The sequence below is a fragment of the Botrytis deweyae genome, assembly GCF_014898535.1.
Source record: "Botrytis deweyae strain B1 chromosome Unknown BDEW_019, whole genome shotgun sequence".
Classification (NCBI taxonomy): Eukaryota; Fungi; Ascomycota; class Leotiomycetes; order Helotiales; family Sclerotiniaceae; genus Botrytis; species Botrytis deweyae.
Window position 1 is genome coordinate 663,424 of NW_024066226.1, and position 21,970 is coordinate 685,393.

Sequence of the window (21,970 nt, forward strand, 5' to 3'; positions counted from 1 at the left end):
GACGAGTGATAAAGACGAAGACGACTAGATTTCCTTCTTATCTTGTTGCGAAGAGTGTTTTGTTGATTTCTTTTCGCATACAAACGGATTTTATACATAATATATTTGAGAATATCATGGCGAATAGGTGTGTATGATTTCTTTTTTTTCTTCTTGCTATATAGTCTGAGACTTTGCGCATTCATTCATTCATGTCATTTCATTTCCTCGATTCGGTAGGTAGATAGCTATCATTCGCAAAGATGGAAACGGGGATTCAGTATTCATGATGCAAAGTACATTTTCGGCGCATACCCAAAAATCAGAAGCATCTATAGTCATACTCCTCGATTTCTTATAAATACTCTCTAGAATTATAAATAATACGTATTAACATTCCCTGGGAACTCTCCGCAGATTCGGCGCATCGTCCCTCCATCAACGCGATCCGCGCAGTGCGCTTTTTGAAAATTATAACGCGGGCGCAAGTTCAAGGAATGCGAGTTCGAGTCCTGCCCCAAGAGGATATGGGTATAATGCGGGAGGAGCTGTAGGAGGATATTCTGGGGGAGGGGGTTATTCGGGAGGAGGAGGGTATGGGGAGAGAGAGGATAGCGCGCAGGGGTTTAGGAGCGCGACGCCGAATAGTAGGTATGTACTTGATGATTGGGTTTGGGATTTGGTGTTGTGTTGTGTTAGGTTGGGTTTGGGGGGTGAGGGCAAGGGAATGGGAAGAGAACAGCGAAGAGGGTAGATTGGAGGAATAGCAATGCATAGGATGGATGGGATGTGATGAACGCAAGTGCATACATACATACATCACCCCCTCGGAGAACCCCTACCTCCCTATCTTCCCCCCCACAAAACAAACGAAAACTAACCCGTCCCCCTACCCAGAGGCCAATACAGCGACGCCGTCCTCAACGAACTCGAAAGCCAAAACAACGACCAAGTCGAAGGCATCATGGGCAAAGTGCGCCAACTAAAATCCGTACATCCCCCTCCCTCTCTCTCATCCCCAGTTCATCCCCACTAACCCCTCCCCCCTCCAGATGACCATCGCCATCGGCGACGAGATCCGCGAATCCTCCGCTCTCGCGGAAAAAATGAATGATAATTTCGAAGGCGCGCGCGTGCGCATCCGAGGAACCATGAATCGCATGTTGATTATGAGTCAGAAGACGGGGGTTAGTTGGAAAGTGTGGATTTTGTTTTTCGCGGCGGTTTTTGGATTGTTTTTTTGGGTGTGGGTTTTTTAGCGGGGGAGTGAGGGGGGAGGAGGGGGATTGAAAAGGAAAGGGGGAGAAAAAAGGAGAGGAGAGAATTGTATAAATACAAACTACAACATAATACTTTTACCGCAGTGCAGAACGGGAAGAGAGAGAGAAAGGAGAGAGAGAAAGGAGAGAGAGAGAGAGAGAGAGAGAGAGAGAGAGAGAGAGAGTAAAACGAGCAGATTCGGGAAGGCAGAAAGCAAGAAAGCAAGAAAGAAAGGGGTAAGAAAATACCGATACACGATACACATACAGCAGTATAATAATGGATGAAATGCATGGAATTTGTTATGGAATAACACGACACGACGACGACGGCGTTGTGGAGAGAAAATCGGGTTGTTTGTATCATATCATATTCATGAAATAAATAGCAGATCATGAAATAGCATATCATGAAATAGCATATTCTGAAATAAATAGCAGATCTCATAATCACTTGACTTGACATGATATGATATGATATGACAATACATAAATGAATGAATGATTTAGTTTGGTTCGTTCGTGATAGGTGATAGATAGTTTGTTGGGGTTATGTTTGTGTGTATATATATGTATATGTATATATACATTTCTAAAATTCCATCTTTGAGAAGAAAAGAAAGGAAGACGCGGGGGGGGGGGAGGCTGATCATATATCCATCCATCTATCTAGTATCTATCTATCTATTGTAGATTTATAGATTTATAGATTTATAGATTTATAGATTTATAGATTTATAGATTTATAGATTTATAGATTTATAGATTTATAGATTTATAGATTAGATTTATAGATTTATAGATTTATAGATTTATAGATTTATAGATTTATAGATTTATAGATTTATAGATTTATAGATTTATAGATTTATAGATTTATAGATTTATAGATTTATAGATTTATAGATTTATAGATTTATAGATTTATAGATTTATAGATTTATAGATTTATACATATATACATATATACATACATATCCATCCATCTACAAATCATGAAATAAACATGCATCTACAAAATCACATTAAGAACCCGAGAACCGAGAATTTCATAATGTCATTCATTCATTCATTCATTCATTCATTCATTCATTCATTCATTCATTCATTCATCAACTAACTAACTAACTAACTAACTAAGTATCATAGCATAACGGATGACCTATCACATCATACCACCAAACCACCTATGACGGAATACATGCCACCCATTCCCATCCCCATCCCCGTGCTTCATCCCAACCATTCCTAGACCTCTAAAAACCCCTAAAAAAATAAAAAATAAAAACCCCTGGTATATTGTCCTACTCCACCGAACCCCATCCAGCCCAATTGATGCTTTTAAAGCACAGTAGAAAAGTTCCTCCCCCCCATTAACACCATTGAAATTCCCAACGTATAATACAACTTCTCCCCGCATTCCCAACCTTCCCCTCCCCCTCCCCCCATGTTTCCCTCCCCTCATTCCCTCCCCACAAAAATAACCACATTAATCGCCGCCGCATACGCCTCCCTCACCGCACAACTCAAGCACGTCTTCCCCACCACCGCCACCACCGCATTCAATCCCCAATGACTACACCACGCTCTCGCCATACACTCATTATCCTCCACGCCCCAGGCCTCGATCACCAATACCGTATCCTTGTCCACCCCCTCCATAAGTTCCTTGAAGCTCCACTTTGCCCCCTTCCAATCATAACCTTCTTCCCAACTTCCCTCAACTCCAAGTTCCTCTGGTTCCGGCGCCCATCCTAACTGTAGATCTTCGTTTAAATTATCACCGCCGACACCTGCCCAATTATGTATATCGAGCAATTGATTCATGCGTGCAATTCTATACATATAATCGAAGAAAAGAGGATGAGGACCATTAGAACAAGGATATGAGGTGATGAATGAAACATCATGAGCTAATCTCAACCAGTGCGATTGGCCTCTCCTGGCGAAAACCACACAGGCATCATAAGTAGGCGGTCTCTTTCCAATTTCACTACTTCTCTTTGGGGACCCGCCATCGAGCTGCTGATTTGGTTTTGCGACTTCGAATGCTAATTTTTCAATGCGAATGTTGTCTATAGGTGGCGAGACCAAGTCTAGCTCGGGTAGCACAAATTCACTTACGGGATAGACTGGATCGCCAGGGTCAGGGGGACCAAGAGGATCAGATCGAACTCGCATGCTTAGGACGTCGGTCTTAGTAATAACTTGAGGGGTCATACGCTGACGGATCCGCAACACCTGAGTACGTTCGATCGCCGTCGAGGCAAGAGCTGGGCCAACCCAACCTGCAATTTCTTGACAAGTTGGAGCAAGCACTTTACCAACGATAGAAGTTGATGCCCAGTACGTACTACCTCTGTATTGAAAGCCGGAGTTTGGATACATGTGCGTAAGGCCTCCAAGATCAACACCTCCATCTTCGTCGCAGTCGATTAAAGTATTCATAAGAAGCCATGGTTGCGTGGGTCCTGGTAGGATTAGGCCGGTACAAAATGACATAGCGTCTGCAGAACGATCTTCAAGAGGTGAAGCATCCGGATCCAACTCTTTCAGAGCTTCATCTACCATAGCTAAATTAGGCCACTTCATAGCTCTTGCGAATTTGCGCAAAGCTTTAACTTGTGATCTCTTTTTCAAAAGTCTGAATTTAACTGTATTGAAATCAGCTTCCTGCCGTACAGAATCCAGAAATGTGTGAAAACCTACTCTGTTGAAATTCATCACCAGTTTTATACTTTTCAATAGTCATGCACTCTCTCCACTTCTTCGCAACAGCTAGGTCCCAAGAGATCCATGGTGGTAATTGCGCCAACAATCTCTCTTTTGCTTCCTCCGAATGATGTTTTGACTGGATTCTCAATTCCAACTCCATGCTCAATAGTAACTGATGAAAAAATGCTCGATATCTTCCATGATCAGAATATGCCCCATCAGCAAAGAATTTAGCCACAACATGATTCTTAGGTTGACTAAAATCAATCCATTCACGTCGTGACAACGCAATGATCAGATCCGCAATTTGTTTCTCCATCCCCTTTTTCGCAATGAAGGATTTGTCGAGATCCTTGAGTAATACTTTGTATAAACTCTTATATAGCATATCCTCAGTCTCATCATCAATCCCAGCTTCCAAGTATATCAAGCGATCCAGTATTATTTGCAAATCCACATCCCTCAGCGTTTGGACACCTGAATCACGAAGCTCAATCGGGGCATGCGGATTGCCATTTACGCTGCACCAGTGATTCAACGTAATAGTACCTCTCAACGTGCCATAGTAAAAGGCCATACTAGGCTGTTCAAGAGAGTCCCATGGTCGATTTGCTTCACCAGGTCCTTGTAACCGCATTGAATCCGCCATAAATGCCCTACTGAAAATCTCCGCACGATCACTTCCAGCCCCTCCATTCCCATTACAGGTCGCATATAGCGCAAAATATTCGTCGGAAGCATGTGCGATTGATTCCATCGTTCCTTTGAAAACTGGTACTCCATTAGCAATCAATTGCATCGCTTTTCCTTGTGACAATTCGGCGTCGTTTGATAACCCAACAGGTGGCCATTCCATCAATGAATTAACCTTAGGCGCTCTTACACCCTCCTCCGTATATTTTGATGATTTGCCTGTACTAGGTCTTGCGTGATGAGGCGAAAGAGAGGTAGAATTGCTTAGTTTATTCGAATGATGTCTCTTCGGAGAGGTAGAATGAGCGTCGTCATCTGCGCGGCGTCGATAATCTGTATGTGGTGAGCGAGAAGTCGAGGCACTCAAATTGACCGAATGATGTCTGCGAGGATTTTCATCATCTTCGCGATCTCTATTATCTCGATGTCGATGTTTTCGGGAAGAAATCGAACCATATCCATCACCCTCGTCCTCTCCATCCCTTGAGTGTTTCTCTCGATTCCTCCTACTTCTTCGATGTTTTCTGCGCTCTCTCCGCGGTCTCTGTTCAAACTCCTCTTCAATTTCCGGCTCCAAGTCTGCTTCCTCCTCACTCTTCTTCTTGCCCTTAAGCAAACCAACTATCTTATCCTTGACACCAACCATTGTCGACCTATCTCTCACTGCCTCTCACTCTTGTTCCCTCGTCGGATTATCAAACCTCCAATTTCCAATTCCAATTTCCAATCTCTCTGATTCCCTCTCATTTATTTGTATTCGAATTCTTTTTTTTCGTAATCAGTAATTGAATACTGTAAATCTCTCATTCACAAATTCACAAGCTCACTCCAATCCAGGTATCGTGTAACAAATTCCTTAAAGGTAACAAGGCTGAATTACAGATGAACGAGTAATAATAAAAAGTCAAGTATGATGAAATGTTTTGGGTCTTCATACAGACAACCATACAAACCGATGCGGCAGTTCCTCGAGGCCACACCTCATCATATTGATCTCTGGGGAAACCAATATGTTCGAGGTGGTTAACATTGTCCAGACAAACGTTGGACAAATTAAGTTGCAAAAAAGAGATGACTGAGTCTCTGATATCCACTGTAGCCTTGTTATTACATCCCTATCATCCCTATCTCTTCGGTTATCACCCGGCTATTTCACGGTAAAGCACGTATTCATGCTTAATGAGTTGATCTATTATGTAGTCATAGGAATCACCGAGTAGATACCTTCTTCATGGCTCCCCTTACGGAGTACATTTCAGTCGTGTCAACTTATGATGCCAAGTTATAAATTGGGGTATTACTACATCTTTAAAAATATCTACTGAGCAAACAACTTGGTATACATATGCACCTGCAGCGCTAGAAGCTCAAGCTCGCTCGGAATATACAGCCAAAGGATCCACTACCCCTCAATCATACATTTACAAATCAATCTTGAATTCCTCCACAGTTTGATTAGCCAATACCATGGTGGTTGAATCAAGTCCATTTTCTCGGTACTTTGCCATAGCTTGTTTATACTACACACATAATAGTTAGCTATCACTTTCCATTTGATGCTCTGTTACGGAAGCTTACCTTGAAGAAGAAATTGAGCAATAAGGACACCATAAGGGCAGCGCTGACAATCATTGGTCCAATCAAATTATCAAAATCTTTTCCGCTTCTGTCAACAATCATCTGTCGCCGCGTGTAATGCATCCAGTAGCCCCAACTTCCAGCAAAGATGGCAATAATAATATATGCAATACCCATAGCTTCTGCAATTTCATCCTCTCCTGCAGCTGTGTATAAACTAACAGCAAGGGACCCCAATAATATGCATATGTGTTGCCATTTTAAAAATGTACGTTCATTGGCCAGCCAAACTTTAGGTTCGACTTGTAAAGGACCTGAATCCTTAATGTATTGAGTTGGTTTAGTAACACCAGGAGGCAATTGAAAACTCTTCGAACGGCGTGATTGGGCATAACGCGAGAGGGAGAAAGATGGAAATACAGATGCCAAGGTGCCATATCCACCTTGATTACTTGAGGCTCCAGTTTCGTCTTCGTCATTTCCAGCATCTCCAGAAGCAGAAGGACCATCCAGATTGGATCTTCTACCAGCTCTCTCCTCAGCAAGCATTCTCTCCTCCATATATGACTTGCCTACTGGCGAGCTCACGGCAGGTTTGAAACTTGCGCTTGCTTTTTGAGAGGTTCCAATGAAGCTACCGATTACGAGATCGTTCTCGGCCTGCTTTGCTTTTCGAGATTGATCTTCCTCCCACGCCGCTTGTGGATCTTTGCGAATATCATCCGTCAAGTTTCCGTGCCATGAAGGATAGTCGTTGACATTATCCTCGAAGAGAGATACAGCACCCTGAAGGAATTTAGAGAAGCCTGGCGCTGCGTACACAAGATGCGAGCCCATCAAATCCTGTACCCATTGAGGCTGCTTCTTGGTTGCATCATCCTTAACTTTGATCTCCAATACCGAATATGGGAATCTCGATATCTCGCCTGGGTTGATGTTGCTGAATGGATATGACATGGCACTACTATCAATGTCGCGTCGGTGCCAGCTCTTAGGATCTCTGCAAGGTCTGTCCTCGTCTATACAATCTTCCCGGATGAATGCCAATTGAGTATCAATAGATATCCTGACTCTGTCGTCCAATGGCTTTTGAAAGGCAGTGCGAGTGTAATTAGCTCGCAAGATTGGTTGCAAACCATTCTCCTTGATCAATGATTGAATATCGTTTACAGTCTTTTTAAAGGCCTCGATTCTTGTTTCTGGCAGCCCTTGTCGTTCCATCTTTTGTATGCTCTTCTCCATTTTGTATTCACCTTTGATAAAGGAGTCGATATACTTTTCCTTTATCAAAAGCTTCTTTTCTTCGCTGGTGCCATTTTCGTGTACAATCTTTTGTTCAAAGTGAAGCTCTGGATTGTCCTTCAATTGACCATACCATCTGATCCTTAGTGATGTAGCATTCTCCTTCTTTTCCCTCTTTTGGTCGTAGAGCGTGAAATCCGGACTGTCAAGATAGAGAGAATTGAGAGTCGGGTCGGCTTGAGGTTCGGGGCTTTTCGAGGATGGTTCGCTATATACTACAGCAGGAAGTCGACGAAGGATATAGGTCTTGACTTCCAGAAGATTATCAGGGTGAACCCAAACTACAAGAAGGTTTATTAGTATACGGCTTCGTGTGATGATCTAACCAACTTACATTTGTACGCAGTATACTTCTCCGGTGTTTGTGATTGCGACTGAACATCGGAGGACGAAGTTACAGCAGGATCCGTATTATCATCCAGTTGTTGGCGAACAACAAAGTACATCATCGACAATTGGTTGAGCAATGCTGAATAGCCCTTTTCCGAGTTAAAAGGCCTCTTCTGCAAACTCATCTGTACCATCGGCCTAATCTTGTAGTTGTTACCCCTCTTGCGATCATGTTTCTTGACAATCTTCAAGAAGGCAGTATAATTAATGCTGCTGTATTTCTTCAATTCCTTTGTATCATTGATGATCGCATCAAGCTCCTCCTCGATCTTCTTGAACTTGGCGGTAAAAACTTCGTCTTTTGATTTTCCATCTTCTGGTGCGAGCTCTTTGAGTTTCTCTCCAGCCGCATTAGCACGCTGTTCCAGTTTTTTGAATGTAGATTCTTGAAAGGATGCGATCTTTTCCAATTGGACGTTCAGGATCTCCTCGCAGAATTTAGTCTCGTCATCTGCAGTCCATGGCCTGTCGTCACCCTCAGATGCTGAATCTTCTCGTAAGAGGTGTTTGAGCTTCGCATAATCGATATATTGGTCTTTCCATGGCGGATATATTGATTTCTTCAATGTCTGGCCAAAACGCATAGTGACGGTGAATTGAATTTATTGTATTTTGTGTTGTTGGTTGAATGAAAAGTAAGAGTGGAATTGGAAGTTGGAAAGATTTATTTGTGCTGAAGCTTGTGAAAGCTGTAAGGAGGTTGGAGCTTAATGAAACCTTATTCCGTGACGAAATCAAATGTTAATCAATGCTAAAAACGTTTTGAAAATGATGATAAGATGAAATTCAGATGAATTGATATATCAGTCAATATAAACTCTGTCACTCAAGAAAAAACAAAGATTAAATTGAATCACAGCATTATATAGAGTACAAATAAGAAAAGTGTTGGAAGTCTCATCAATAACTTTTTTCGAGTTTCTCTGCCAGGTACCTACTAGGTAGGTAGGTATATAGTTTGTGTAAATTGTGAATCTAGCTCTACATGGATGAAATGAATTTTATATCAAAATAGATTCATAAACATTCAAACATCAAATCCAAACCAAATCACCAAAAGACTCTAAATCTCCCATTCGAAATCGAACATTCAAAGCATTCAAATATCAAATCACGCACTAGAACATTCAAAACCCCTAATCATCCAACCCATATCAGAACATTCAAAGTATTCCCATCTCGAATCTTGCCCAGGTGAACCAGGAAATCCAAATTAGCACATGTCCAAATCATAGGTACCTACTTATCTACCAACCTACCACGTGCCTACCAACCAACCTAGGTACCCTACATATATATATCAACAGGGAGTCTACGATACCTACATAAAGTTACTTCGTACAATAAAGCTTTCATCCATCCATCCATCGATTAATTACCTACCTCCCGAGTCCCTACCTAGTAAATGCCATACAACTAACAACACAACCCACCCACCCACGTGCATCCAACGACTGATTTGATTGCACCGGCTCGTCTTCCACTTTCACTACAAATTTAATCCATGTACATAGTTATAGTGGACATCCATACCGAGAGAGTACTTTCTTTGTACATATCGTACAGGCATAGGTAATGCATTGTATCATCGGAACTGGGATATCGATGGATTTATCCACTGGTTGTCTTCCGGTTGGTCGGTTAATTTGTCTATGGAAAAGAAACAATTTTTGACTCTACCAATAACAATGTAAGATCTTGCCAATTGATCAGATGCTACGATGGGATACCTACACAGTGATCGCATGAGATAGGTTTCAAATGGCTAATCTAAGCCTCACACTAAAATGTATTTACAAATATATTGGAATATCTATGTGTACATGTCTACTCAAAATGCCATGTCGCCAATCATAATGCGATATCGATTTGTATTTGATATAAACTTTGAATTTCTCTCTTTGCTGACTCTTCTCGCTCACTCGCAAATACATCATTTGGGTACAAATAATAGTAAATGAAAGGCAATTCAAACCATTTCAACTCCCTCCCTCGCACGCGTCAATCGTCATCATCAACTGTCCAAAAAAGTATTCGCACTCGCTGGTATCGTAAAAAGCATAACCACCATGAAGCCATATTGCACAATTGATGAACCACCGCCTGTCTCTCCTTTTTCCTTCCATGAACAATGCATATAAAGTAATCCGACCATTGTTTTTGAATCCCGATTCGTGTCGTTATTCATTTCGTTCTCCCAGTAATGCCAGAAATATGCTTTTGATATGTTCATTCTAGAAAATGTAAATATTCATACCGCTACATTGCAGGCGTCGTTGGAAATATGTTGAATGTGAGTAATTTGTATGTGGGTGTGTCGTGCTTTATGTTGCAGCTGCGGCGACTTGGATAGGAGCACGCTCAGCACGTCCTAAGATCTCGCGATGAGGTCCACGGGCTAGGATTTCGGATGCATTGCTCTTAACAATTCCACCAGTGACAGGCAAAGAGGTAGATCCCTCCAAGAAGCGATCACACTCTCTAGCACATTGTCTACCTTCGTTGATACCCCTAAATTTTGTTAGAAAAATATATCAAGATAAGATTGCAATCTGTAATTTATGACTTACCAAACAATGAGAGATTGTCCACGGCGACAATCTCCTGCAGCGAAGATTCCCTCAACATTTGTAGAGTACTTGCCAGGAGCAGTCTTAACATTCTTGCGGCCATCCTTCTCAATGTCATCGCCGAGAACACGATCCTCGGGACCGAGGAAACCCATAGACAAAAGAACAAGATCAGCTGGGAAGAACTGTTGGGATCCTTCGATCTTCTTCATGTCCCAACCACCAGTGGAAGACTTGGTCCATTCGACACGAACAGTGTTGATACCTTTGACCTTTCCAGTTCCATCATCAACAAACTCTTCAGACATGACACAGTATTCACGAGGATCTTTGCCCATGTGCTGCTTGACCTCAGTGTGACCATAGTCTACACGGTAGACACGTGGCCATTGAGGCCATGGGTTATCACGGGCACGTTGATTTGGTGGTTGAGGTAAAAGTTCAAAGTTTGTGACTGACTTGGCACCGTGTCGGACGGAAGTACCAATGCAATCGTTTCCGGTATCACCACCACCAATGACAACGACATGCTTGCCCTTAGCGGAGATGTACTCGTCATCAGCCAGCTCTGAGTCAAGTAGAGACTTGGTGTTGCGGTGCAAGAATTGCATGGCGAAATGAATACCCTCAAGGCTTCTGTTCTTGATTGGAAGATCACGAGCAACAGTAGCTCCAGTAGCGATAACTACCGCGTCATTTTCGGCCTTGAGATCCATAAGTTGAACATCTTGACCAACTGCGACGTTAGTCTTGAATGTGATTCCCTCAGCAGCCATGAAATCTGTACGACGCTTGACAATCTTCTTGTCAAGCTTCATGTTAGGGATACCATACATGAGCAGACCTCCAGCACGGTCAGCACGTTCATAGACAGTGACTTTGTGGCCAGCTTTGTTGAGTTGATCAGCGCAAGCAAGACCAGCTGGTCCAGAACCAATGATGGCAACGGTCTTGCCAGTGCGGACCTTGGGTTCCTGTGGAATCATCCATCCCATATCGAATCCACGATCAATGATGGCACATTCAATTGATTTGATTCCAACAGGATCTTCATTGATACCAAGCACGCATGCACCTTCGCAAGGAGCAGGGCAGACACGACCGGTAAACTCCGGAAAATTGTTGGTAAGCAAAAGTCTATTAAGTGCATCTCGCCATTGATTTTCTAGAAAAAAGTTGAATATTAGATTTGAGGTCTCAAAGAGGGGGGAGAAGGCGGGCGGGGCGGAAAATGGGAGGGGTAACGAAAAGGAAAGGGGCGACAGAAAGGAGAAGGGACGACGGAAAAGGGAAGGGACGACGGAAAAGGGAAGGGAAGACGGAAAGAGGAAGAGAAGACGGAAATGGGGGAGGGGTAGAGAACGTACGGAATACCAACTCATTCCATTTAGGAATGATATTGGAGATTGGGCAACCTGAATCAGATTGACAGAACGGAACACCACAGTCCATGCAACGAGCAGCTTGATATTTGAGCTCATCTTCATCGAGACGCTTGGAAAGCTCAGCCCAGTCACGAGTTCTTGTCTTGGCTGAGCGATATTTCTCGGATCTACGTTGATACTTCATGAAACCCTTGGTTTTGTCCAAAACCAAAGATCTCTTCTTTTCAACGGCAGAATCACCAATAGTCTCTTCGATATCCTGGAGATCAGATGGCTTCTTGTTCTCCTTTTGGTTCTTCTCATGTTGTTCACGAACTGGGTTTCCTGGGAGGAATGGCAAGGCAAATCTTGCCTTCTTGGCAGCAGCAGCCTTGGCAGCTTCTTCCTGGAGGACACGCTTGTAATCAACAGGCAAAACCTTGACGAAGCGACGTAGTGCTCTGTTGAAGTCAAGGAGAATGCGGGCAGCAAGCTCCGAGCCAGTGTAGTGATGGTGATCTTCAATCAAGCTTCGGACGAATGCAATTTCAGCTGGATCATCAATACCTGAAGCTTCAACCATCTCCGTGTTCAGCTTGGACATGAAATCTTGTTGGATATCGAGAATGTATGCAATACCACCGGACATACCGGCAGCAAAGTTGCGTCCAGTAGATCCCAAGATAAGAACACGACCACCAGTCATGTACTCGCAACCGTGGTCACCGACACCCTCTACAACTGCTGTGGCTCCCGAGTTTCGGACAGCGAATCTCTCAGCGGCAACACCACGGAAGAATACAGTTCCGCTAGTGGCACCATAAAGGCAGACGTTACCGACAATAACGTTCTCTTCGGCCTTGAAGACGGCAGAACGGGGTGGATAAACAATCAAACGACCACCCGAAAGACCCTTTCCTACGTAATCGTTTGCGTCACCTTCAAGCTCTAGGGTAACACCAGGAGCAAGGAAAGCACCGAAGGATTGACCGGCGGATCCCTTGATATTGACGTGGACGGTATCCATGGGCAATCCATCCTCACCATATCTCTTCGAGATTTGGTATGACAGAGAAGTACCCATAGCACGGTCAGTGTTGACAATGTCACACTCAATGCGTGAAGGAAGACCCTTATCAAGAGTCAACTCAGCTTCAGAGATCAACTTGTTGTCAAGGCGGACGTAAAGTCGGTGATCTTGTTTGCGGACGTTGAAGGTAGCAACTCCAGGTCTGAGCTTGTGAGCAGGAGTAAGGATGAGAGATAGATCGATGTTGCTAGTCTTCTTGGTGCGGAGATCATCTCGTACTCTTAGACATTCAGCATGTCCGACCATCTCATTGATTGTTCTGAAACCAAGCTTGGCCATGATGGCTCTCAGTTCGTTCGCAATGTAGTAAAAGAAGTTTATAACATGCTCTGGAGTACCTTGGAACTTCTTTCTAAGTTCCGGATCTTGAGTGGCTATACCAACAGGGCAAGTATTCCTAAATAGTAATTAGCAAATGTTCAAGCAATAAAGAATGTTATTAGGTTTTCATACAAGTGACATTTTCTCATCATAATACAACCCATGGCAATAAGAGGGGTAGTAGCAAAGCCCCATTCTTCTGCACCAAGCAGACATGCAATTGCAACATCACGACCAGTTCGAAGTTGGCCATCAGTCTGAACAACAACACGACCACGGAGATCGTTCAAGACTAAAGTTTGATGAGTCTCGGCAAGACCAAGCTCCCATGGCAAGCCGGCATACTTGATACCAGTCCATCGAGAAGCACCAGTTCCACCATCGTGACCAGAAATCAAGATGTGGTCAGCCTTCGCCTTGGCAACACCAGAAGCGACGATACCAACACCAGTTTCAGACACAAGTTTGACAGATACTCGGGAGCGAGGATTGGCACACTTGAGATCGTAGATCAATTGTTTCAGATCTTCGATGGAGTAAATATCGTGATGAGGAGGTGGCGAGATAAGACCGACACCAGGAGTAGAATGACGAGTTCTTGCGATGGACTGTGACACTTTGTGACCAGGAAGCTCACCACCCTCTCCGGGCTTAGCACCTTGAGCCATCTTAATTTGAAGCTCATCTGAGTCAGCAAGATAGTTAGAAGTAACACCGAATCTTCCAGATGCAACTTGTTTGATAGCTGATCTCATGGTATCACCATTTGACATGACCTCGGAACGTTCTGGGTCTTCACCACCCTCACCTGTGTTGGATTTACCACCGAGACGGTTCATCGCAACGGCAAGAGTGGAATGCGATTCCATGGAAATGGAACCGTAGGACATAGCACCAGTACAGAATCTCCTAACAATCTCCGTCCATGGCTCGACTTGGTCAATTGGGACTGGATTGCTCTCCTCAAAGTTGAAATCGAGGAGACCTCGTAATGTACAAGATTTGATCTGTTCGTACTCGGAAAGTGAGTAAGCCTCATAAGACTTATCGTTCTTGGTTCTAACGGCATCTTGAATGTTGGCAATAGAGGTAGGGTCATTGATATGAGGTTCACCACCATCACGCCAATGATACTCGCCAGATTCAACAAGACCTGGGATGGTCACAGTGTATCTCGATGGGAAACCCTTCTCGTGGAATCTGAAAGCATCTTCGGCAATTTGTTCAAAAGTAATACCCTTAATTCTTGTAGCAGTACCCTTGAAGCAACGATCGACCACAGAATCATCAATACCAAGAGCTTCAAAGATTTGAGCACCTTTGTAACTAGCGAGTGTAGAAATACCCATCTTACTCATGACCTTCAGGATACCACCATCGGCAGAATACTTGTAGTTGCGAATGAGTTGGTCATCACTGAGCTTCTTCCTGATGAGACCTTCACGGTTAAGCTTGATGATACATTCCATTGCAAGGTATGGGTTGACGGCGTCTACACCGTATCCGACAAGCACGCACATATGGTGAACCTCACGAGCTTCAGCGGTTTCGACAACTAAAGCGACATGAGATCTCCATTTGTTGTTAACGAGATGGTGATGAACCATTCCGGAAGCGAGAAGAGTTGAAACTGAGACTCGGTCGGCGGATGTAGCACGATCGGAAAGAATGATGATTGAATCCTTGTTATCGATGGCAGCAGTTGCTTCGTCACAGATGTAATCCAAATGTTTAAGATATCCTTCAACACCTTCGGATCTTGGGAATGTCAAGTCAATAACTTTGGAAGTCCATTTTGGATAGAACTTGTTGATATTCTTGAGGGCATTGAACTCAGGGATAGAGAGAATAGGCGTTGGAAGTAACAATCTACCGCACTGTGATGACTCCATGCCTAACAAGTTTCCTTGAGGGCCAACGTAACAATCGAGCGACATGACAATGGCTTCTCTAATGGGATCGATAGGGGGATTGGTGACTTGGGCAAAAAGTTGACGGAAGTATTCGTACAGTAGACGAGGAGCATCGGCAAGACATGCGAGAGGTGCATCGTTACCCATGGAGCCAAGGGCCTCCTTTTCGTCAGAAGCCATTGGTGCAAGGACCAAAGAAACCTGCTCAAAGGTGTACCCAAAAGCTTTCAGAAGGGCATCCTCCTGAATGGTACTAGCATCAGGCTTTGGTTCCAAGTCAACGGTACCTTGAGTTATCAATTTTTCGTGAACTTTAGGTAAGCTGACAAGCTCCTTGTGAAGCCAAGATCGGAAATCATGACGTTTAGCCACAGTGTTCTTCAGTTCTGCATCATCGATGATGCGCCCCGCGACGGTGTCGACGAGAAGCATCTTTCCTGGTTGCAAACGACCCTTGAGGACAACACGTTCTGGGTCCACTTGGATAGTACCGACTTCAGAAGCGCAAATGATTCTGTCATCATCCATGACATAATATCTACATGGTCGGAGACCGTTTCTGTCGAGATTTGCACCGCAGTATCTACCATCGGCGAATGTGAAAAGTGCAGGTCCATCCCAAGGTTCCATTTGACAAGCTGCCCACTCGTAGAAAGCCGCCTTCGCTGGGTCCATGGCGGCATTGTCCTGCCATGCTTCTGGAACCATCAGCATAACAGCTTCAGGTAGAGAAAGAACTCCATTGATAGTGAGTAACTCAAGCACGTTATCGAATGCAGCTGAGTCAGAGCCTCCATCTTCGACGATCGGGTACAGCGATTCAAGTTCTTCACCAAAAACGTCGGATTGCATTACACCTTCTCGGGCACGCATCCAGTTCTTGTTTCCGCGAAGGGTGTTAATTTCACCTGTGTCTACAGTTAGTATCAAGAGTAATTCGAGCAATTTACTTGTGCCATACCATTGTGAGCTGCCCATCGTAATGGTTGAGCACGATCCCATGAGGGGAAAGTATTTGTAGAAAAACGTGAATGCACAAGAGCAAAATGGGCTTCGTAATCAGCGTTCACCAGATCATAGAAATACTGATAAACCTGTATAGGGGCGAGTTGACCCTTGTAAACAATGTTCTTGTTAGAAAGGGAACACAAGTAGAACCAATTGTGTAAACCAATTGTATGGGTTGCACGCTTTCGGAGTACATAGAGTTGTCTTTCGAAAAGTTTCTCATCAAATTGCTCAGGGTCGGTAATTTCCGGTGAGTTTCCTGGGCCATATGCAGATGCTAGCACTACGAAGGGCTGCAATATGATAGGCTCACGAGATGCAGCAGCGGGACCAAGGAGAGTAGAATCTTTAGGAGGTTCTCGCCAGCCTAGTACTCTTAATCCTAGAGATTCAGAGATCTCTTCCAATTGTTTCTTTGATTCTTGTAGAGTTTCCTCGTCTGGCTTGAAGAAGAGATTTCCCACAGCATATTGACCTAACGGTGGAAGCTTGATATCTGTCTCGCGCTCGAAATTTTTGATAAAGAATTTGTGAGGAATAGATGTCATAACACCAGCACCATCTCCATCTCTCGCATCTGAACCCACAGCACCTCGATGGGTCATATTACAAAGAAGGTTTCGTGCTGGAAGTAACAAGGTTAGCAAATGTGTACTACGAGTGAAATACAAGAGGCCTACCATCGCTGACGATTTTGTGGCTGGGTTTGCCTTTAATGTTACTATGTTGAGGTTAGATGTGTTCTCCGAGATGCAAATTCACAGTTCTCACCAAGCAAAACCAACACCGCAAGCATCCTTCTCCAAGCTAGGATCATATAAACCCCTGTTTTATGATTAGTGAAGCTCAACAAGAGGTTGTACCAGACAGCGGTACTCACTGCTTCACTGGGAGTGCTCCAGCCCATGAATCATTTCCTTCAGCCTCATATTGATATTGATTGTAAGGCTCGTTCCTCGCATCAATCTCAGTTTGTCTGTCGTTAAAATCTTCCGCCCTTCCAATGCCCATCGTAGGCAAGGCAGCCGGCGATTGTAGGATCGATTTTGTTTTGATGTTGAGAGCGCAGCTCTTTATTCTTTATTGGGTTGAGGTATGGAGTGTAAAGAGGGTGTTGAGTTCGTGCAAATAATGTTTTCTGATATCTCGAAGAGGAAATTAGCTCAAAATATGAAAGATTTTTGGTTGTCAAACAAAGAACTTTTCTTTTCTCAGCAAGATTTATGGACGATTGTGCGGAGTCAATTTTTGTGTGAAGTCCAAGACTTGATTGACTTAGCGCGCAGAAGATGTGTAGTATGTAGGTAACTTTCTCCTTGCGGTATGAAAATCGACTGATTGATCTGGCCTGGTAAAACTCAAGAATTGTATGCTCTTGGTAGAAGATCTTTTCATATGTGTAAATAGTTGAAGTTTGTGGATCGAATCAATTGCCACCTCCAGTTTATTTTGGTAATAATTGAAGTATTACTGGCTGTGTGAAATTTGTATGGACGTGATAATAGTGGGCGGCGTTCCAGATAAGACGAGGGGCGAGGGGTATGAAAAAGAAAATCCACGTACCAAAAAAGCGATTGCTTCAAAAGGTTTGAATATTTTGCCACGACAACAACTGCACGACGACTGAAGTAGGTAGAGAGATGCACTTTGGGGTATTTGATCTGACAAAGAGTAGGATCCAGCACAGTTCAAGAGGGAGGCAGGCTTTTATGAGGAAGATGATCTCCAGACAGAGGTGGAGAATGAATATCCAGCGCGAATCGGAGCAGGCCGTCCAAGATTGTCCAAAATTGTCCAATAAATTGTTTGATACTAGGGACGCGGCTGCTGATTCATCGATTAGGTATAATTTGAATTTGAATTTGTTGGATCTTATTCACTTTATTGCACTTACGAGCATTACTTCGCACACTTGTTATAGGTAAGACTTGTTAGACTTATTAGACTATTACACTTATGACACCTATGACACCTATTGCCGGTACATCTATTACACTTTTTCCCGCACGTATTAGAGAAACCTACCTAGGACCTACGGAAAGGTAAAAAGGTATCTAGTATGGTATGTGCCACTCGGGAAAGTCTTCTCTACAAGACTTTCCACTACCTACCTAGTACCTACCTACCTAGGTACGGGAACTATTCGTTGTAGATATATCTCCCGGTGATGGTAGTAAGAGTAAATCAAGACCATCAAGACCATCGGGACCTAGTAGATACCTAGTACCTACAAACAGGTATTTTCAATCTTCCTACAACTTCTGATTTCACTACCTACCTACCTCAAGTATTTATATGTTCCATTCAAAAGATACCTACACAAGTGTCAAGAAGAGAGTCTACAATCCAATTCCTCGTATGTGCTTCGTAGTACAGGATCTCATAGATGGCTGTCAAAATCATATAAAAAATATCGAGTGGGTTGAGCTCTTTAGACCCATGCTGACCATTTCTCCCACTCCTATGGATTGAACAACCGATACGTTTCTTTCCCCCACACTTGGATGCATCGACCAGGGCAAGGATCTTTGCATGGTGTGAATTGGCCAGTTCTCTAATCGACCAATGAAATATCTCACCGAGAACAACTTCATGGAGCTCGACTCTCAATATAACTCAAGATCTCTGCCGATGTCGCTCCAGTGAAGTATGGTCAATATAGAGGAAGATTTTATGGGTAACATTCCCTACGTTGGACAGATGATTGGGTCAATGCCAGCATCCGGAGATACTCTAACATGTTTAGAAGAAAGTAGCCATGCCAGCCAGGCCAGGATAGGCCTACGATGAACCTCATTCAACGTGAGATGTGGGATCAGATTGGGAACGACTTGGAGGTGATGATATCGATCTGTGAATTGATTCCCATTGGCAGCGGCGGCAAGGATCCCCGCGATGCAAAAAAAAAATTACACACAGGAACATGAACATCTAGAGGTCCGACCAATTACGAGCTTCAGATAGGCAGATTACCATTGAGATTGATTGAGTGAGGGGTATGTCCCCCAGCCCCTGTTCACACAGCCATGAAGGAAATATCCCACCTTCCAGTGCATGCAGCATTGCAGAGTGGTAGTCTGGCAGACAAGCAAATCTGACGTTTTTCTTCATGCGAGTTGCTTGTGACATGTGTAACTCTCGTCGAAAAAGACAACAGGCCACGAAAGAGAATTCCCCGGATCCGACCGATGCATGCAGCACGAGGTCTTGGGTTGGCAGAAAAAGTATCAAATTCATTTCATACCATACGAGAAATTTCCTCCTCCGATCACACCAATCGAGAAGATGGCGGTCAATCAGATTATGGAGACTTGGTAGGTCCCTAGGTAGTTGTTTGTCACAACAATAATGCTGCAATGCGTCTTGCTTTAAATGTCGGGTGAGATCGGGGACTGGAGACGAGGCTAGAATATGACATGACATTCATTTAATGATTCAGCATTGTTTTATGTATAACGACCAGGGGCTTGTAAAATAGAACAGCAAGATCACAGCAACTCGTACCGACACCTTTTTAAGGTGACTTGAGGTGACTTGAGATGGCCTGCTGTTCTATCGTACACAGATCTAAATTCTAGACTTGGTACACTTTGAGAAGATGGTTAGTTCCAACAGGTGGGAATCAGAAGCAGAATCATACTTTGTACCTACTACTTTAGGAAACTACGGGGAAACGAGCCGAGATAGAAGGGAGGTATCTACACAGGAGGCATATGACATTTGATCAGATTTATGGCTGTATCAACCAACCTTGATGAAAGTAATACCTACTACAGTAGGTATTCATCATTTCTGTGAATATGGGAGAGGAGAAGAACCTTGACGAATCCTAACCGAACATGGACCATGTGCATGGTTGGGAAATATTTTAATTCTGCCGTACCTATTTCACCGCCAAAACGAGGCTGCATTGCCCGCAACCATTCCGCAAGGCTGAGTTAATTAGTCTCGGGTCAAGGCTCAAAGGAAAGAGGCAGGCTATCGAGTTTGGTACAACAATTCTGGAATTCCTCCATGAGCACTACCATTTCAGCATCATAGTACAGCGTACCAACAACATATAACCCCTTTATCATTGCCGTGTTCCCCAAGTACAAAATCAGTACAATCATGTTTTCCCTTCCAAATCTTGCCCCGACAGACGTGCGTACACAGTCCATGAGCTTTGTTTACCTGAATGTCATGACTAACTCCTACATCACAGTCCTACAATCTCTGGTACACATCATCTCATAGCAACATTCCCCAGCACACAGAACCCACAAACAATGCATTTGATCATACCGCTCCCCATATCGCATCAAACCAAAACCACGGCTCACGTCGTCAACAAGCCAGCAATAGAACACCCCTAGCACGACTACGCTTAGATGAAGAATATATCGAGAGGAGAAAACAAAATGTGCAAAACTGGGGAAGTTCCTGGATCAAGCCTCCTGGAGTAGCAAAATCATTGCATCAGTTGAGAGAAGAGAAGAGAGAAATGGAAGAACATCAAGAAGCAATGAGACGAGAACAATTGGCACAAGAACTTGCCGAAGCGGAACAGGCGGAGGCGGAGGCAATGATACCGGCTGAGGATCTTGAGGGTGAGATGGACGGCATGGTGGATCTTGATGATGAGATTCCCGATGCGGATGAGACGGGGATGGGACCTAGTGATTCATCCGATGCCAGCGAAGACGATGAAGAAGATGAAGAAAACGATCTCGAGGATGTTCCCCGAGCACTCGCAGCTTCTCGCATGACGGATGAAGCGTACAGAGATGCGATAACACGTCTCGGAGCTCCCAGAGGTTCAATGCTCGAAGACGATGGCGCTTCGACCATTGCTGAGGAAGAGCAATCGCAAATGCTACAGGAGGAAGATCTGGTACATGAGCATGAAGAAGATAATCAAGATGAGGATATGGAAGTTGATCTTGATGATGATATTCCTGATGCCGACGAAGGATATGAACATACGGATACAGAAGATGAAATTGATAGCAGTGAGGAGGAAAGCGAGGCGGAAAGTCTTCCTGCTGGAAATCACGGAGGTCATGGTGCGAGTTTGGTTAGGAGTGATGGTACTCAAAACTCGATGGATCTTTCGAATCTTATATCGCACGATAGTAGTGTGTTATATAGTAGTCCTCGAGGAGCAAGATGATATGATACATGATTCATTCGTGGATATCCATAGTCACAATTCTTGGAAGAAAAGAAAGACACAACGTCGAGGGCTGACACGCAATACCCTTCGTAGAGTTTGGGGGGATGCTCACGTACAAAGTACATGATTATTGCAATCAGCATAATTGTCTCTGTTCAGCAATCTAATACCACCAATGGTAGACACAACACTCTATCCAACAAAGCAGTCTATCACGTCCTAAATCAACCCCAGGACATAAAACACGCGTATAGGACAACACCCAAAACAACTCCAATTCATGGGAAGAGATAAAAAGGTTTCCAATAACTACGACGTCATGGAATGGAGTATACATTTTTTTTTTAGATACCCCATTATAAATATTTTATGTTTTTCGTTCTGGGAGGGTTTCTCTGGTGATGTGATGTGATGTGATCGATCATGCTACTTTTACCTGGGTACCTACCGAGGTATAGGTAGGTATAGGTATTGGTAGTTAGTGAATCATGGTGATTATGATGATGTTGATTATGATGATGATGTTGATGATGATGATGATAATGATGATAATGATAATGATAATTTTTGTAGATGGGTAAGTGAGGAATTCGGTTTGTGAGCTTGAGCTTGAGCTTGAGCTTGAGCTTGAGA

The 21,970-nt window shown here is 43.7% G+C and overlaps 5 protein-coding genes across 5 annotated transcripts; 2 read left to right on the forward strand and 3 right to left on the reverse strand.

Moving 5' to 3' along the window:
- Positions 1-116: 116 nt before the first annotated feature.
- Positions 117-1,238, forward strand: EAE98_007921 (uncharacterized protein; the record flags this gene model as incomplete). The annotated part of the gene is made up of 4 exons (XM_038955544.1): positions 117-127; positions 397-630; positions 877-970; positions 1,032-1,238. 4 exons carry the CDS (start codon positions 117-119, stop codon positions 1,236-1,238), a joined length of 546 nt encoding a protein of 181 aa, XP_038808273.1.
- Positions 1,239-2,699: 1,461 nt separating this feature from the next.
- On the reverse strand, positions 2,700-5,679 carry EAE98_007922 (uncharacterized protein; the record flags this gene model as incomplete). Its single annotated transcript, XM_038955545.1, has 2 exons — positions 3,948-5,679; positions 2,700-3,892 (listed from the first exon to the last, which is right to left on the reverse strand). Exons 1-2 carry the CDS (start codon positions 5,290-5,292, stop codon positions 2,700-2,702), a joined length of 2,538 nt encoding a protein of 845 aa, XP_038808274.1. The 5' UTR covers positions 5,293-5,679.
- A 388-nt stretch (positions 5,680-6,067) lies between these two features.
- On the reverse strand, positions 6,068-8,500 carry EAE98_007923 (uncharacterized protein; the record flags this gene model as incomplete). The annotated part of the gene is made up of 3 exons (XM_038955546.1): positions 6,068-6,166; positions 6,225-7,807; positions 7,861-8,500. The coding sequence occupies 3 exons, from the start codon at positions 8,498-8,500 to the stop codon at positions 6,068-6,070; spliced, it is 2,322 nt and encodes a 773-aa protein (XP_038808275.1).
- Positions 8,501-10,240: 1,740 nt separating this feature from the next.
- On the reverse strand, positions 10,241-17,193 carry EAE98_007924 (uncharacterized protein; the record flags this gene model as incomplete). Its single annotated transcript, XM_038955547.1, has 8 exons — positions 10,241-10,427; positions 10,487-11,651; positions 11,854-13,337; positions 13,394-16,082; positions 16,136-16,807; positions 16,863-16,903; positions 16,954-17,007; positions 17,063-17,193. 8 exons carry the CDS (start codon positions 17,191-17,193, stop codon positions 10,241-10,243), a joined length of 6,423 nt encoding a protein of 2,140 aa, XP_038808276.1.
- A 3,099-nt stretch (positions 17,194-20,292) lies between these two features.
- Positions 20,293-21,334, forward strand: EAE98_007925 (uncharacterized protein; the record flags this gene model as incomplete). Its single annotated transcript, XM_038955548.1, has 2 exons — positions 20,293-20,325; positions 20,387-21,334. 2 exons carry the CDS (start codon positions 20,293-20,295, stop codon positions 21,332-21,334), a joined length of 981 nt encoding a protein of 326 aa, XP_038808277.1.
- Positions 21,335-21,970: the final 636 nt, after the last annotated feature.